We start from the raw sequence: 17,910 nt of genomic DNA on the forward strand, positions 1-17,910 counted from the left end.
TGGATTTTATTTCCTATGGCTGCTTCTCCTACAGTTTTATTATTGAATCACTCTAAGATGTACCTTAGTGTAACTAAAAGTGCTTTCAAGACCCCCAGAGCTTGACATTTGGCATTTTTGGATGGATGGATGTGTCTGAGATTACAAACATAATGTTTCATCAGTCGATAAGGATTTTAGTACAGAAAAGTGTAGTTCATTATATTACGTGCACAATTATTTGGCTGATTTTTATATAATGGGCATTTTAAAACCGTTCAAAACAAATACATTCTAATTCATAGAAAAATGTAGGAGTATAACCATTGAGTAACCTAACTAACTGTACAGCTAACAGTGTGACTGAATGACACTAGAACCAGAATAATGACTTGTCCCCTCTCTCTCTCTCTCTCTTTCTGCTGTCTTCAATAGAGCTTACATCATTTTGAACATGAATTATCGGTAACGTAAGCTAATACTGATTTCTCTCTCTTTAAAGACGTTCTGTTTCTGTATGAGAAAGCTTGAACTTCTCACGGCATAAAAAAGGAACAAAGAAGAAGTAGATCATAAGCTACTTCTTTTAATTAAATATAGCATCTTTAAAACTATCACTAAAATGATTTTCTTCGTTTGCATCTCATTCTCTTACCAACCTTTTAAACATGTAATTTTCACAATTGCTGTAGTTTTTAAGTCCATTATTGAGTTTTGTTTCAAGTCCAGGCTTCAGCTTTACAGTATCTGATAAACTTTCAATTCCTTGTAACAAACTCTTAACAAAAAATGGCACTCTAAAAACCCTTGATAGGTGTTTGAGTGTTCATTCATAAAGTCCTAGGGATAAACAAATGATTCATTGGCCCTGAGCAGCCTCCTCCAACATATCTGTAGGGAAGGCCTCCTGCTAACCAAGCTCTTGCATCAAGTCACTTTCTCCCTATAAGTATTGTAAAGTATTTTCCTGCTGGACAGTAGCTGCATCTGCACCAAAGTTATTTAGGTGAGTGAGGGTCTGTCTACACTGCAGTTAAACACCCACGGCTGGCCCATGTCAGCTGACTCATGCTTGCGGGGCTGTAAAATTTGCCATGTAGATGTTTGGGCTTGGGCTGGAGCCCAAACATCTGCACAGCAATTTTACAGCCCTGCAAGCCGGAGTGATCCGACACGGGTGTTTTAATTGCGGTGTAGACCTACTCTAAGGGTAAGTTTACACTGCAGCGTAAGCCTAGCATTAGTAGAACTCGAGTTAGCAGCCCCGGGTTTGTTAACCTAGGGTTTGAGTGTCTACCCTCAATTATAACCGCAGGTTAGGAATCGTTGAACCTTGGGTCCCAACCTGGGGCTCCAGCGTCTACGCTGCGTTATGTTGACCCAAGTCCAACCACCTGTATCCCAGAATTCTTGGCACCCCCCCCCCCAAAATGTGGCCACTCCCGCCCTTGTTTGTGGTGCAGTGTGGGGAAAACTGACTGTCCTCTGCACAGTCAAGTTTGATGAACAAAGAAAGTCGGCCCATGTGATTGTGGACTCCCAGAGCATGAGTCCAATGGGGCTGTGTCTACACTGCAAAGCAATACAGCTTAGACCCTCCACCCCCATGGGACAGTGGGACCCACGTTCAGTGCAATTTATATATTGATGGAAGGGGCTTAGGCCTGAGCCGGAGTTCAAACCCTGAACTTGCACTGCAGTGCAGACCTAACCGCAGGGTCTCCCTTCTCAGAATGACTCAGTAGCAGGGAGGAAGGACAGACAGATGACTTGTTGCCTGACACTTTTTATAAGATGTGCTGATTGAAATGAAATAACTGTTACATTTTATAAACTAGAGTCCAGGTCCTGGAAACCCGTAGACACCTGTCAGTAAAGACACTCATGTAAGTGTATGACAGAATGGGCCCCAATGGAACTCGTGATGTTTGTACGTAGTTCTCCCGCCTGACTTAAACACAGTTTCAATAGCTGCAACTGTGTTAAGGCTAAATTCAGATTTAAATGGTCAGATCAACCAAAGTGCCTCTGCAATAGAGGAAAGCTGAGTTTTCCCCTTACTGCACATTGGTGCTGGCAGTTCTGTTTCCAGTTCAGTCGTTACATAGTATGGAGCTCTAAAGGCTTTCTAAAAAAAGTACAAAAAGTAAACTGATCTCTCCCCTTCAAAACAGTAACCAGTCTAGAAACTAGATAACATTAGTGCCCTGGACTGATTAATAAATAGTGATCCATCATTAGATGTATGATGACTTTTCCACCACTGTTCTCATCAAGTTTACACCTTTTTTTCCTTCTGTGTTACTATTATCATTGTCCCCTTACAGAAGTCCTGCCTTTTTTGTTCATAATCATTCATATTTGGTGTTGGACAACTCATCCTTTTAGCCTCTTTAGTCTGTTATCTTCTCTGTCCTATCCTGTCAGTTTCTCTGCTTTGTCTCTCTCATGCAATCTCGGTCCTTACTCAGATGCTCTTGACTCTTTTTTGTGGCATATCATTAACGGCTAATTCATTTGATCACAAGTTAAACAATAAGGATGTGGGATGACCTCACCTACCCTGTTCTACTCTGACCACTTCAACCTTAATGCTTACCGTGCTGCCTCAGCCTTTGCTGTGGATCACCATTTGTTCTTCCTTCTGCCATGAATTTCAAGTATCACTCTTCATAGTATTTTCCCACACTGTGCTGATCATAAGTGAGCACATTAGTTAGTGAGGCTCTAATGCTAGGGATAACTTTCCAATACATTTTATTAATAAACTTAGATTTTCAGGTCCAGTTATCTGTGCTGGCATAAGGACAAATCAGGTAGGTCAGTGAATTACACAGTGATGAATTTGGGCCATCTCTGCTTTTGAAATGTGTATTAACTTTGCTTCCAGCTCAATTACCAAAAAGAGGGATGGAGTTAAAAAACAAACAAACCCCTCTGTAACAGAGAGATGGTCCCACTTTGCCCAGTGTGGGAGTCCTTCTTCTTTGAACACTGACATTTCTACTAGAGAGGAGGAGAGTAAAACAAAGACTTGAAACAGCCACATTTCCATGGGAACAGGCTGTTGTTTTCCCATAAAAGGATTGTCTCCCCCCATTGCAGGAGGTGCTGGTTTGTGAGGAAGGGAAACTCTTGTCCATGTGCAAGTGTCTGAAGTACAGTAACCATAGGAATGCAGTTAATCACTGGCCAAATAAAATGTTTTTTGTATAAACATTCTCCTTTTTTTGATGTAGATTTTTCCACATAGGAACAATCTTTAAAACTGACACAAATTGAAAATGTTTCAAACTACGGTTCTTTCCATCTGGAACTCAGCTTGTTTTATTACAGCACTTATTTTTCACCACCACTTACTAGTCTGAGACTGAGCAGCAGCAAGGAAGAATGGAACAAGTTGAGAAGGAAGTGATTGCTTCACCTGCTTCCTGTTTGTGGCTGAGCATTGAATAACTTTTGAATGTCATTCTGTGTGACTTAATTTCTTAAGTATTCCTTGGGAGTATTGTTAATGGAAATATGGCAGCACGTGGTTCTGCTTTGATAACTATTGCTTTCCTTAGCCTCTTGTCAGATAATGGCCGTCTTCACCTGTGTTCTCCACGTACACTAAACCTGGCATGACTAAGTGCCGTGCTGTATCTTTCACATTCTCCTCTTTCCAGTTTGTCTATTGAATAGCTCATATCACCAAAAAAGTACCTGGGTGTTGGATGTAATCCTACCTCCTCCACCCCTTGCAGTATATGTGATGTGTGTATTGGAAATAGTCATCCTATTATCTGACAGACTAGGGGACACTATAAATAGGCTTGGCAGAATTATATCTATAGAGATATAGATATATAATTTAATTTCAACTGATATCAATGTTAATTTTTAAGCATTTTTTTAATTCTTAGTTAAATTTTCACAGTTGTGCAAAATTATGGATTTTAAGTTTATTTTTGATTTAAGTTTTCAGTGGCAGGCAAATATGGGGGTGGAAGAGGTCAGACAGTAATTATTTAAGTAGATGTTCACATTCAAAAAGTTAAAGCTTTAAGTTGTTAAAATACAAATTGTCAACATCACGTGTCAAAATATAAATACCTTAAGCCAAACACTTTAATCAAGCAGCTTTTTTGGCCTATCTGCAAATTTTGATTATCCATTGAAATATTTTTTCATCTGTTTGTGAACAGTGAAATTGACGTTAACCAAGATTTGCTGATTAAAAAATCAAATCCTTCCAAGCTTAACTAAATTCCCCAGCTCTGACTTTGTATGGCCATGTAATGTGGAGTTGCAAGGGAGGTTATGTGTCTGTGTATTTTTTGATGTAAGAGTATAAAGTTGACACACCAACTGAGTTACAGAAAGTGAAGCATGTGTGATCTAGACCAGTGGTTTTCAACCATGGGCCTGGGGCCCCCTGGGGGGCTGCGAGCAGCTTTCAGGGGGTCCACCAAGCATGGCTGGCATTAGACTTGCTAGGGCCCAGGGCAGTAAGCTGAAGCCCCGCCACGTGGGACTGCAGTCCAGGGCCCCGAGCCCCACCACCCAGGGCTAAAGTCAAAGTCTGAGCAACTTAGCTTTGTGGTGCCCCTTGTGGTGTGGGGCCCCAGGTAATTGCCCTGCTTGCTATCCCCTAAAACCAGCCCTGGCTCTTATATGCAAAAAAACATTTGTTGTGGCACAGCTGGGCTGGGGAGTTTTTATAGCATGGGGGGGGTGGGACTCAGAAAAAGGTTGAGAATTGATCTAGAACACAGAATGTAGCAAAACAAGTCAAGATTTTTTCAGTGCTAAAGGTGCCACTGGCCAGCACCATGGTCTTTGTGATTCATGCTCATGGCCCTCGTAAGAATTTGTGATGCAGTGTAATCTATAAAAGGATATCACTGCTCAATAATTAATTTTAATAGGAACTTGCCTTTTTCTATTTCTTAGACAATGGGTCTATTTATAACACTTATACTTTCATGTATAGCTAATGACCTAAAACAGAACTCCTGGACTAGAAAATAATCTGACTTTACAGTGTAGCTACACCTGGGAAACAGTAAGAGACTTAGTGCCACAGTCCAACTATTTTATTTATTGGGTCTGGCTTTGTGAGATGGGGGGTGGGGGGTAGACTGCTTCACTTGGTGTTTGTACTAAGAAACAAACCATAGGAATCAGAGATGAGGGAAAATTCCTGGATATCATTTATTTCATCCCTCTCAGCCAATGTAAGATTCTTCTAATTTGTAGTTGTATTGGCCCTTGATTCTCCAAGTAACAGGGCATCCAGGGCTTCCCTTGAAGGTGACTTGGATGATCTCTTATCAGGGGACTGTATAGCCTGCACTTACAGGTGGATGGATGTGATCTCCTAGGTCTTTCTCGCATCTAATTTCTGTGTCCTCCTTCTCCACAATCTGGTACCTATTTGCAATACTCAAGAAGTTGCATATTTACTTGGGTAAATGACTTCCCTAGTTGATTTATTACTATTCTAGCAAGGCAGCTGCAATTATTAGATCAGCTTGGTCTTGTTTTTGGTTGGCTAATCTTGTGGTGGTGGTTTCTTGTGTAATTGTTGTCTCATCTTAACAGGAGTGTCAACTATACCCCCGCCACCTCCACCACCAGCAGCTCCTCCACTTCCTCCTCAAATGGATGGGGCAGTGCATCCTGACCCTTCGCCTGCTGACAGTGCCAGCCGAGAAGCCTTACTTAGCTCCATTCAAAACTTTCAGAAAGGAGCTTTGAAGAAAGCAGACACCTGTGACTACAGTGTTCCCAGGATCAGCTGAAGTTAACTCTTCACAGCAGGATATTTTTCCCATGAACAACTGTCCTCAGTTGAGGCGTGATCAGCCACTTCATGCTGGTCTATTATTTTGCAGCTGTTTGTTCAGAGCCATTTCAGCTTTTTCTAGAGAAATTATTTCTCCTTGTCCTTGAGTAGCAGCACTACATCGTTTGAACTACATTGCCATATTGTGGTGGTAACTATTGACTTCAGTTATTCCAGTTAAAATGAACTTCTTTAGTTAAGTGATTTTTGGGGAGGGAGGTAGGTAAAGCAATATTTCTACGATCTGAAAATAAGAACAAGCATGAGGATACTGACTCAGTACATCTGATTCCACCCTACCCCTTGTTTCAAACACACTTGAAAAATCTAATGTTAGTCTGCCCTATTTTCCTATAATTCCTTGTAGTTGGCACATTACATTTTTGCTGCATCAAAAATCAGCCATTTGCTTTAGATAATCTTTTTTTTTAAAAAGCACTTAATCTAAAAGTGTAGTACACTGGTGAGGGAACTGTAGATTTAACTTGGTCTCTATGGCATATTTGCCATTGGAGGGTACTCCAAAATTCAACAATGGTGCTCATCCTTGTATGTAATGCACTGTTGGAATGACCCCCCTAAACATGTAGCTGGTTCCAGTTACCACATGTCCAGGGGAAACAAACAGCCTGTTAATTCAGGCAATAAAATGGGAGTTAATTTGGCACTGATTATTCAACACAAGTTCTGGATTGGGGAGTTTTCAACACAGGTAAAATTTGCATCCATATGAAACTAATCTTGGTCTTGGGGAAGTTGCAGAACACATTTTGTTTTAGATGCTGACTGCTTGAAAAGATTTTATTCTATGATTTGCTTAAAACCTTAAACAAATTGCACTTTAAAGGATTATAGATAATCCATTTTAAATTCAAGTACACATCAGTGTTTACTATGCAGAGAATGTCATTGTGTATAAAGTTTCATGTAACCTGTGATATATATTCAGTCATATTTTTATTAAAATAAATGTCATTGGAATTCCTCCAGTCAGAGAGTGAGGGTCCCTGCTTTAAAATAAAATAGTGGGGCTATAAAATAGAGAATCTAACGTAGCAGAAGCTTCTACACCCTGCATTGAAGTGATAGATGGCCATTTTGCTATGGTCAGAAGTACTGAAATGATAGGCTAGTGCTGCATCAGCTTCCTGACTGTCTAGGCAAAGGGAAGGAATTCAGCTCCTTGGGTATGTGAGTGAGGCTCGTTCAGTTCCCTCCATGAAGATATTTTGGTATTGCATCTGACAGTGACTGATGCATGGCCACAACTGTGATAGGCTGTGGTGACCAATCACTAGCTGCTCCTGAAACCACTGTTCAGAGGTTTACCTACTTTAAAAGTGCTTCCCTCTAGAACAGTAACCACACTTGTCTAGTTTCTCTGATTTCCCTTTTGCTTTTTTTTTTTTTTTTTTTTTTAAAACACAGCACCTTCACTATCTACTCATTTCCTTATTCAGGTTAGGATTGGTCTTAAACCTCTACTCACAACATCCAAATGCGGGTTCCATTATTTCTAAAGTTAAGACCACTTAGCAGTCAAGCTGTCTAACCTCTCAATAGTGGCAGCTGCTTTAAAAAAAAGTGGTGAAATATTTTCAAATGATGCCTTATGTTACCAGGACTTGATCATGGATTACCCCTCTGGTGAAACTGAGTGGATGAATGAGGTATAATTAAGATTAGAGTTTTTTGGACAGGTGCTCCGGTTGATCATATGGTCAAAGTATTTAAACAGCATTTAAAGTCTTAACCCTCTTTAGCAGATCTTCCTCTAAGTTTTTAGATCTAGCAGGCTACTTTGGATTGAACAAAACTAGTCCAGACTGACTTATTTCCCCTCTACAATCAGTTTCTTATCTGACAAAGGGGAAGCTACTGTACTGGACAATATGAAAGTGAATAGCACTGATTTTGCACCCAAAGAGTTGGCAGCCCCACCATCATAATAAACTAGCATTTTAAAAAACTGCACCTTGAGTCAGGCAGCTGTAACTAATGAGCTGCAGAAGAGCATGGTGTTAAATAAAAAAAACCTGCTGCACCTTGGGCTGAAATGCTCAACACTTTCTTCTTTCCTCCACCAAAGTAGAGCAACCACTGTACTGCAGCCAGCATCTCTCATTGCCCTCTGCAATTTACCTCTCTTCTTCCTGAATTGCGCAGAAGCAACTCATGACAGCATAGACGACCCTTTATGCTAGCATAGACCTCTTTGACTTTGTAATTATAGGGACAACCTCCTTCCCTCATGGCAAGGGTAGAACATCCCCGTGGCAGCTACCTCCCTTCCCAGTTTTCCAGCAGTAATTATTACAGCCACACTGTAGAAGATAAGGTGCCAGCTCTAGACTACCACTGTTCTCCAGCACTAGGTAAACACAGTTGGTTAAAACCTTTTTAACATTCACTTATTCAGCAAATGCTCTCCTCAAGCATGCTCTGATGCTGCAGTCCAGTCCTAGACACCACCACTTAAGTGCTTATTGCTATTTTCAGGTGCATTCTAGGTCAAAGGTTATTTTTTACCATTTGTAAATGGCATAGAGGGAGGCTTTAGATCCCTTGATATGGTAACATTTTCTTTTCCACATTCTGTAATCCTTAAGGCTTTCAATACAGATTCACACTTTTTACAAAATGAGTCTGGCACCCACAAATATAAGTGTGCTTTACTGCTTAGCTTGGTAGATGAAAGTAGTTGAGGCTAACCCACTAAACACAGATTAACTACATAAATACATTTAAAAGGTCACCTAAACCTTTCCCTCAGTACAAAGAGGTCAATAGAGCTATATAACATTGTTATGAATACATGTTTGTAGTCCATTCCATTAATGCTCTTCTTAAGACACACACTTTGGAAGGGCACCCTGTATATACAACCTAGATATTTAATACTTTCTTCACTGCAAATATGATATCTTTCACTTGAGGTAAGCAGTTCTCTTCCAAAATCTTTGCATAAGGCATAGGAACATCTGCACCTGTGAGACGCACAGCTGGAGCATCCAAATAATTAAAGGCAGGTCCTGGAATAGAATAAAAAGGTCTTAGAAAAGGCTCATGCAGATTTAGCTATAACTTTTTTCAAAGGAGTTAGGGTCTCACAGTGATCCAGGGGCCAATCCCTTTATTCCTGCAGCTGTCCTTTGACATGTTAACCCTGTAGACATTCTTGCTTAATTCACACATTCAATTAGAGTTTACAAGGAGCAGGGGGAATGGAGATGTGTCCCATGCTCTTCTGGGGCACATTACCAGGTTGCCTAACTCTCTGCCACCTACACAGCCCCTGCAAGCTCTGCCACTCTGGCTCTAGGGGGATTGGCCACAGTAGAATAAAGGGGCAAAGGGTCACTACCATGTGCTTTTGTTTAACCATGTAACTTAAGTTTAGTCAAATCCAAGTTTCAGGTTTCCTGTTAAATTTCCTCCTCTCTTCCCCACCCTCCCCCAAAACAACAAACAGTTGTCTTGACAGCTAATGGATCATGAAAGCTGTATGTTTAAGGTTAGTGAGCTAACTTTGGAAACATATAAAGTTAAATAAGCTACAGAAGCTAGTCTGACATACCTTCCATGATCCTAGCACAAATTTCAGCTCCTACTCCAAATTGTGGCCAGCCTCCTTCCACTGTTATAAGATGGTTTGTCTTCACAACACTGGCTTCTATACTTTCCACATCCATTGGTCTAATGGTACGGAGGTTTATCACCTTAGAGAGAGTATTAAGTGTTTTGTTTTTGGAAGAGGTCCTTTAAGCCTATCTATAATTGCATAAGTGGTTAACTTCACCTTAGTACTTTTCTTCTTTTAGTCCTTGAGAGGATAAGTGGCTAAAGAAAGTCAACGCTTCAAACTGAGATCTAGGGCATTTCCTCCAACTGGGTGTATTCTGCATCGATTATTTTAGTCATCTTTCCTCTGCAGAGGTGCCTAAATTCTGTATTTCAGCTGTCGTCACACCCACAGTCCAAAGAGGAACTACTCACTTTGTTCTGGGATAGGATGACTAATTTTAGCCACATCATGCTACAGACTCCCATCTCACCCTCCAGCATGTCAGAAGTCTGACTTTCTAGTCATCCCTCCCTGAATATAGAGGTGTATGCAATTAGCATCGCACACACATTCACTTGTGTTTTTCTGCATTAAGCCTCCTTAGATCAAGGCAAACAATAGACCTTTCACTGCCTTGACATAGTTTAAAATGTGAAGACCCGACTCAGGCCTTGTCTACGCACCTTAACAATTGATTTTAAAACCAATTTAAATTAGTGAAAAGGCTGGACATTAGAATCAATATAGACTTGACCTATATCACTATGACTTATAGCCTGTTCCTGACAAGCTAGGTCAATATAAGCCAGGCTTATACTGATTTGAGTGTCTACACAGCCTTTGATTTAACTGAATCAATTAAAAATAAACCCCACTTTAAACTGGTACAACTGTTTAGACAACCCCCCTGGTCACCCCTTAGGAATCCCACTAAATGGCATCCTGCCTAGTTGCGGCACTACTGCCATGCATAAACATCTATCTCACACACAAGCTTCCCTTGGGCTTGTGATTGTGACTTTGACGTACATCCATGGCATTAAATTTTGCCCAGCTCTATGATAGGAAGTCAGGGGATGGCAGATATATGAAAGGAACCCATTTGTCTCCATCATTGTTTAAATCAGTGATGAAAGAATACTCTAAAGTGCAAACAGTTTACTGGGCTTAATTTTGCAGGGCCTTAATTTGATTTTAAAGAGTAAGGAATTTCTTCACCAGGGACTAGAATCCTCCCATAACACACCTCACACTCCACACCTTCTTTGACAAGTACAGCAGCTGCTTCCAGACAGTGTCCAACAGATCTGGAGTGTGACACTAAAGTAACATGGGTTCCTGAAACACAGAAGCTGGTGATGGATCAAGTTACATAAGAGTTAACTACAGAAGTCAGATCTTCCTCCTACACCCTCAGTAGCCTTAAAGCTCAGGACAACACAGTCCAGCTTTGAAATAGTAAGTACATAATATTGATTTAACTGCACTTTTTTAGTCTATTCAAAAGTAACAGATTTATACATTAGGAATAGCCTGAAATTCAACAACTGAACTCATCCTGAGTTTGCGTATTTGAGATGTCCGACACTTGCACTCTACATGCAGAATGAGTGGCATTAACTTGCCAAGGGATGGCTATGAAGCTCTTCTCATCATTGCAAACGAATGTATGTATAAGACATTTGAACCACTGCAAGTTTGTTCAGCACATCAAAGATCTAAACAAAAGTAGTTGTCTGAATACAAGGAAGGAAGAGAAATGTGAGATTTCACTCAGCACATAGGCCTATTACCTGGTTCATTCCAGTCTTGATCCAGAATTGCACCTTTTTCGTAATGACCAAGATACTTTGGGGCCAAAAGGATGGAACCAAGTGATGTTTTGTTTTGTTAACAGGAGGTTAGTGTACAGTATGTTAAAGTCCAAACAAACTCAACTTCCAGAGTTCTGTCCCTTCACATACTTTCCTATTCCACAAGAAGGGAGTGTTTTGTATGTGAAATACATTATTCCATTAAAGTGACCCAACAGAGGAGGAGAATTTGAGGAGCAGATTATGTGAAGTGTTAAGAGTATTCCAAACTTACCTTGCCTTTCTATTTTGGCTTTTCCAATAGGAACAAGGAAGTCCTTTGACTGAACTTCTTCTGACATTTCAAAAGGGACTCCATACATCAATTCATTTTCCAGCATCACAACTGAAAACACATCAAGTGCTTGCTTTGGTTAGTTTGATGCACTTCTCCAGATGAAATTATTATACAGCATCATCCAACGTCTCCTCCCTACTCTACCCTCCCCCCAAGTTCCTAAAGTGGTAGGGGGCTCCATTATGCTCAACTCTTGGCTCACTTACAAGAGGGCAAACAAGTGCAATAAAAGCATAGTTTAGGTAGCACGTTTGTATCAGCATGAAATATGACTCAGTTAACTTGAGCAGCTAGTACGTTTGACTAAATGATCCTGTTTGTTAACATGGAAAAAAAAATAAACCGGGAGCATTTAAGTTTGGTGATTTGAGATATTCAGTGGTAGGCAGAAGCCAAAGACCTGATCCAACAACCACTCTCATGAGCAGTCCCATTATCCATGTGAGAAAGGATGCAGGAGGTCGGTTCCTTAATAGGGCAATACAGTATCAATTATTTTCCTACTTGGTCACTACAGAAATTAAACATCTGGGTCTCCCTCTAAACTGAATTTAAACAAGAGGAACTAGGGCCAGGAGTTTGTGCAAGATTTCTCCCTTTAAGTTCCTGGAAGTCTGCAAAAAAGTCATATCATGCTTTAGGAAGATTTTAAAAGAGAACTTTGGCATAATGGAACTCTCAACAATAGTAGTTAATAAGCACATTTGTATAGGAGACTGACCTCCTGAGAAAGTTCTGTCCAACACTGTGGAATGAACTAAAATCTATCACAAGCCTTACCACTTTCTGCTCCAAGTGCCAGGCACATTATATTAGAAAAAGCAAAGTCAAAGAAAACACATAGTAATAGATATTTATATATTAAAGACATGGTACCAAAACAAGACATTCTACAGCACATGCTTCTCCCTCTGGGGAGAGGAGGAGAATCACCACCAAGTCACAGGTGCATAGTCATGTGTGCCTGCTAGCATTAAAGCCACTGTATGGAGCAGCATTCCCCCTTAAAATTCCCAAGTTCATTGTTATAGTGTCAGTCTTTAAAAAAATCAATGCATCAAAGGTGCCCAATACTACAGTGATTTGTGCGGTATGGTTAATGGATAGAGTAACTGACTTTTCTACTCTATAAATGTAGACTCAACAAGATGGCACTACTGAGTTAATAACTAGTCATTTATAACTAGACAAGTTAGAAACCTGTGTATGTAGTTTGTTTTTCTGGGACAGCTCAACTTCAATAGTCTTAATTTTCTGTGAAGTTCTTAACCACATACTGAAGCTGAGCTGGGAAAGGCACAAACTGATCATATAACTTGCCATGAAGTCAGCTGCAGATACTATACGCTAGGAAAAGTGTGCAGAAAGACCCTAATTGCTCTTATAAGGGCATGGAGAATCTTTGCAATAAAGCTGTGATTTTAAACAGCCTAGGTGTTAATTTGATAGTTAAATTTGCTTTTAAAAAACATTTATTTCAGAGACTAATTGGAGAGTAAGTTAAGCATCTGGCCCTTAAATCATTAGACCATGGTATTTATAAAAAGTTACAGTCACCTGGATTGTCATCCCGGACTGATGCTTTAAGCAGACCTTTAGCATCCTCTGAACTCCAAGGGCTGACTACTTTCAGTCCAGGACAATGCCCATACCAAGCAGCAAAGCACTGTGAATGTTGTGCTCCTACTCCAGCTGAGGCACCGTTGGGACCTCTGAAGACAACTGGGACAGGCACCATGCCTGCAGACATGTAAAGTGTCTTGCCAGCAGAATTTATAACTTGATCAATTGCTTGCATGGAGAAGTTGAAGGTCATGAATTCACAAATCGGCCTCAACCCAGCCTGTTAAATTAAGACAGTTAAACTAGTGTTAACTACTAATATAGCTATCATAATAGCAAGGTATTTTGCATTTAACATTTTTCTGTTAAATGAATTAAACAGAGAAAACGGATCACACTTCAAAAAGTCAGAAGTTACTTACCATAGCAGCACCTACAGCAATTCCTGTAAAGCCCATCTTAAAAAGAAAAAGAAACTAAGGATGAGTATGACTTCCAAAAGACAGAGGAGGGGGTGGGAAGAGATTAAAACAATTCTAATTTATTCATACCTCTGATATAGGAGTATCTATTATTCTCTTGTCTCCGTATTTCTTCCAGAGACCTCTGCTAATCTGCAATTAGCAAAGAAAAATTGGGTTGCTAAAATTATAATTTCCAAATGTTACTTAATTAAGTTAATAAACAGGAGTCTACTCACCTTGTATGCACCATCATATTGGGCAACTTCCTCTCCCAACAAAAACACTCTCTCATCCCTCTCCAGCTCCTCATCTAATGCCTGATTCAAAGCATCACGGACGGTCACCTGATAAAGACGGGTTAACTGTTCAGTGCACGTATTTTACAGCATAAAAAACAAGTCTCCGGTGACAAGCTCCAGCTGCACTCGGCAGACATTGGCAGCAGTCACAGCTATCGAACTAGGAGTCTATATACATCCGAAGAAGTGGGCTGTAGCCCACGGAAGCTTATGCTCTAATACATTTGTTAGTCTCTAAAGTGCCACAAGTACTCCTGTTCGTTTTGTTTATTTAGACCGTGTCACAGCGCCTCAGACCAGTCACAGGCGGACTCGCCACCTGCCTGCCCCGGTGGGGACCCGGGCCCACCCCCTGCCAGCTCAGGGCACCGGGGCGAGCCCAGCCCGGGCAGCGGCGGTGTCCCGAGCGGGCAGCACCCAGAGCACGCCGGGGGGGGGGGGGGGGAGATGGGCGCCCCCCCCCATTCCGGCCCCACAGGCTCCGCCCCCCCCGGTCACGGCCCGTTCCCACCACCCAGCCCTCGAGCTTGGGCAGTTGCCCTGCCCTGCCCTGCCCCGCCCCCTCACCGGCGGGGTAGCTGCCCCGCCCCCCCCGCGCGCTCCGTGACCCCCCCCGCGCGCTCCGTGACCCCGTTACCTGGACGGCGGCCGGCGCGGACCCGTGAATCCCGCTGCGCAGCTGCAGCCGCCGCCCCAGGCCCTGCGGAGAGACGGGGACAAGCGTTAACACGGCGCCGGGGGAGCGTGAGGCGGGCGGGGGCAACCGGCCCGACCCTACCTGCTGGGGCCCGCATCGCACCAGCCTCCTCAGTGCCCCTGCGGCAGCCGCCATCTTGCCCCTGCCCTCTGGCTGTCGGCCCCATACGTCACTGCGTCACACCTTGTCTGTCCAATCAAAGCGGGGACCGCCCCCTCGCTGCCAGGCAGCCGGGCGCAGGGGGCGGAGCTACCCACTGTTATCGCGAGAAGAGACAGAAGCGGCCCTAGGGGTTGTCTTTGCCTCGCTTCCGCCCTTCCGTGCCTTGAGCGCGTTCAGCGAATCCGCGGGCCGAACGTCCTCTTGCCCGGCGAGTATGGTGAGCCGCTTGGACCAAAACTAGTACGGAGGCGCCATCCTTTACAGCTTTGCCTTCCCTGGAGGGCAGGCGCCCATGGAAGACTTGTCTCCAGCTGCTGCTGTCACTCAGACTTCGCTTGTTTGGCCTGACGTGGGCCATGCTGGGTGCTGCTTCCAGCTGCTCGTGGTTATGTTGGGAGGGGAGAGGGGGATTTCAGACTGGTGGGTGCAGGTGCTGCTGAAAATGAAGCTGGGGAAAGTTTGTTATTCTTGACCACGTAACAAAATTCCTGAGTCAATGTTTTTTGTTCAGAGGCGCCTGTGAAACGTAGCGGGGTTTCCGTAGCGTCAGGGATGGGCCTGTGAAAATCTGCCAATCTGCCCACCTTATAAGGCCTGGTCTACACTGGGGGGGGGGGAGGGACTACACAACTTCAGCTACGTTCGACGTACTTAGACCTAGTCACCGTGGTGTCTTCACTGCGGTGAGTCGACTGCTGCCGCTCCCCCGTCGATTCCACCTGCGCCTCTCGCAGCGGTGGAGTACAGGAGTCGACAGGAGAGCGCTCGGGGATCAATTTATTGCGTCTAGTCTAGACTCGATAAACGGACCCCCGCTGGATCAATCGCTGCCCGCCGATCCGGCGGGTAGTGTAGACATACCCTAAGCCTCTGTGGTTATGATAGGGGTTGCAGGTTGAAAAGGTGAGCTTGGCACTTGGAGTGGAAGGGACTGAGGTTTGCGATGGTCCTTACTGTCTGTGGGAGCTCGTTCCACACTCTGCTGGCTCTTGAGAAAGTGCACACGGGCTTCGTTCTTGTAGTAGTAGAACGTTCCATTAGCCTAAAGAAGCAGAGCGGCAGGCCACAGGTCTCACTCCAGAAGATGAGTGCGTCACAAGGCACTTGCAACCCACTGCCCAAAGTCCAGCTGGTACTGGGGAGACTCTGGTAGTTGCCTTGCACAGTTCTGGCTGTTGTGCTGTGTCACAGTGTTTGGGTGTGGTGTCAGACAGTGAAGTCACAAGATCCCAATACTTGCACCAACACACACTAATGGGGTTTCCAGACACCACCCTGGAGCCTAAAGTGGCTCCCCTGGGACTGGGCTCTGCGCAGCCAGGGTGTGTCTTCTGTGTCATACAGTGCCTATGCTGCTCCACTGGGATACCGTCTCCATGTGATATAGCCATGCTGGCCCCAGAGCTCCAAAAGTTAAGTTAATGAGATGGGATAGATCCATCGAAATGGGGCTGGATCTGTGTACCCAAAGCAGGGGTCAGACTGGAAAAATCAGTGCTGGCAACACTCTTTAGGTGGAGCCTATACAGGAAGGATGGGCTCCACCTAAACCAAAATGGAACCAGATTGCTGGCACTTAAAAAGGTCATAGAGCAGTTTTTAAACTAATGGCTGGCAGACACATAGATGAACATAATTTGTTGGGGAAGAGTCAACATGCTTTATGTAAAGGGAAATCATGCCTCACCAATCTACTAGAATTCTTTGAGGGGGGTCAACGAGCATGTGGACAAGGGGGATCCAGTGGATATAGTGTACTAAGATATTCAGAAAGCCTTTGACAAGGTCCATCACCAAAGGCTCTTAAGCAAAGTAAGCTGTCATGGGATAAGAGGATCCTCTCATGGATTGGTAACTGGTTAAAAGATAGGAAACAAAGCATAAGAATAAATGATCAGTTTTCAGAATGGAGAGAGATAAATAGTGGTGTCCCTCAGGGGTCTGTTCTGGGACCAGTCCTATTCAACATATTCATAAATGGTCTGGAAAAAGGGGTAAACAGTGAGATGGCAAAATTTGCAGACAATACAAAATTACTAAAGATAGTTAGGACCCCGGCAGACCGCAAAGAGCTACAAAAGGATCTCACAAACTGGGTGACTGGGCAACAAAATGGCAGATGAAAGTCAATGTTGATAAATGCAAAGTAATGCACATTGGAAAACATAATCCCATCTATCCATATAAAATGATGGGGTCTAAATTAGCTGTTACCCCTGAAGAAAGAGATCTTGGAGTCATTGTGGATAGTTCTCTGAAAACATCCACTCAATGTGCAGCGGCAATCAAAAAAGCAAACAGAATGTTGGGAGTCATTAAGAAAGGGCTAGATCAGGGGTAGGCAACCTATGGCACGCGTGCCAAAGGCGGCACGTGAGCTGATTTTCAGTGGCACTCACACTGCCCGGGTCCTGGCCACCGGTCCGGGGGGCTCTGCATTTTAATTTAATTTTAAATGAAGCTTCTTAAACATTTTAAAAACCTTATTTACTTTACATACAACAATAGTTTAGTTATATATTATAGACTTATAGAAAGAGACCTTCTAAAAACGTTAAAATGTATTACTGGCACGCGAAACCTTAAATTGGAGTGAATAAATGAAGACTCGGCACACCACTTCTGAAAGGTTGCCCACCCCTGGGCTAGATAATAAGACAGAGTATATCATATCGCTGCTATATAAATCCATGCACATCCTGAATACTGAATGCAAATGAGTCAATCTGTCTCAAAAAAGATGTATTGGAATTGGAAAAGGTTCAGAAAAGGGCAACAAAACTGATTAGGGGTATGGAACAGCTTCCGTATGAGGAGAGATGAATACAACTGGGACTTTTCAGCTTGGAAAAGAGATGACTAAGCATGGATATGATTGAAATCTATAAACTCATGACTGGTATGGAGAAAGTAAATAAGTGTTCTTTACTTGTTCTGATAACACAAGAACTAGGGGTCACCAAATGAAATCATTAGGCAGCAGGTTTAAACCCCACAAAAGGAAGTCTTTCTTCACACAGTGCGCAGTCAACCTGTGGAACTCCTTGCCAGAGGATGTTTAGCAGAACCCCAGTGGTGTTGTACGAATTACTGCACCTCGGACGTATCCCTACACAAGCCATAGGTGCTGGCACTAGGGTGTGGGGGCGCTGCACCCCCGGTTTGAAGTGGTCTCCATCAGACACAGGGTTCCCAGTTCG

General features: G+C 43.0%; 2 protein-coding genes across 6 annotated transcripts in view; one reads left to right on the forward strand and one right to left on the reverse strand.

Moving 5' to 3' along the window:
- PXK (PX domain containing serine/threonine kinase like) overlaps positions 1–7,221 on the forward strand; it is a 43,953-nt gene extending 36,732 nt beyond the window's left edge. For all 4 annotated transcript variants that reach the window (XM_026650220.2, XM_026650221.2, XM_026650223.2 and 1 more), the window contains one exon: positions 5,566–7,221. In XM_026650220.2, the coding sequence (XP_026506005.1) occupies positions 5,566–5,765 (200 nt within the window). In that variant the 3' untranslated portion in view covers positions 5,766–7,221. The remainder of the gene's footprint in view (positions 1–5,565) is intronic.
- PDHB (pyruvate dehydrogenase E1 beta subunit) lies at positions 6,241–14,715 on the reverse strand. Of its 2 annotated transcripts, XM_024204883.3 has the most exons (10): positions 14,630–14,715; positions 14,489–14,551; positions 13,789–13,896; positions 13,640–13,702; positions 13,511–13,546; positions 13,083–13,368; positions 11,463–11,573; positions 10,621–10,712; positions 9,387–9,528; positions 6,241–8,841 (listed from the first exon to the last, which is right to left on the reverse strand). In XM_024204883.3, the coding sequence occupies exons 1-10, from the start codon at positions 14,681–14,683 to the stop codon at positions 8,696–8,698; spliced, it is 1,101 nt and encodes a 366-aa protein (XP_024060651.2). In that variant the 5' UTR covers positions 14,684–14,715; the 3' UTR covers positions 6,241–8,695. The 2 variants fall into 2 exon arrangements, with proteins under 2 accessions (XP_024060651.2, XP_024060649.2); XM_024204881.3 differs by having other exon boundaries at positions 14,489–14,683.
- Between the last annotated feature and the right edge of the window lie 3,195 nt (positions 14,716–17,910).

Source organism: Terrapene carolina, unplaced genomic scaffold (assembly GCF_002925995.2).
Source record: "Terrapene carolina triunguis isolate 2854851 unplaced genomic scaffold, T_m_triunguis-2.0 Scaffold89, whole genome shotgun sequence".
Lineage (NCBI taxonomy): Eukaryota > Metazoa > Chordata > Testudines > Emydidae > Terrapene > Terrapene triunguis.

Coding starts and splice junctions, on each gene's coding strand:
- PDHB (XM_024204881.3), bottom strand. CDS start 14,683: ATGGCGGCTGCCGCAGGGGCACTGAGGAGGCTGGTGCGATGCGGGCCC. Junction 13,897..14,488: donor CCGCGCCGGCCGCCGTCCAG/GTAACGGGGTCA, acceptor CGTCTTTATCAG/GTGACCGTCCGTGATGCTTT. Junction 9,529..10,620: donor AAGAAGGTGTGGAGTGTGAG/GTGTGTTATGGG, acceptor ACTCTCTCTAAG/GTGATAAACCTCCGTACCAT.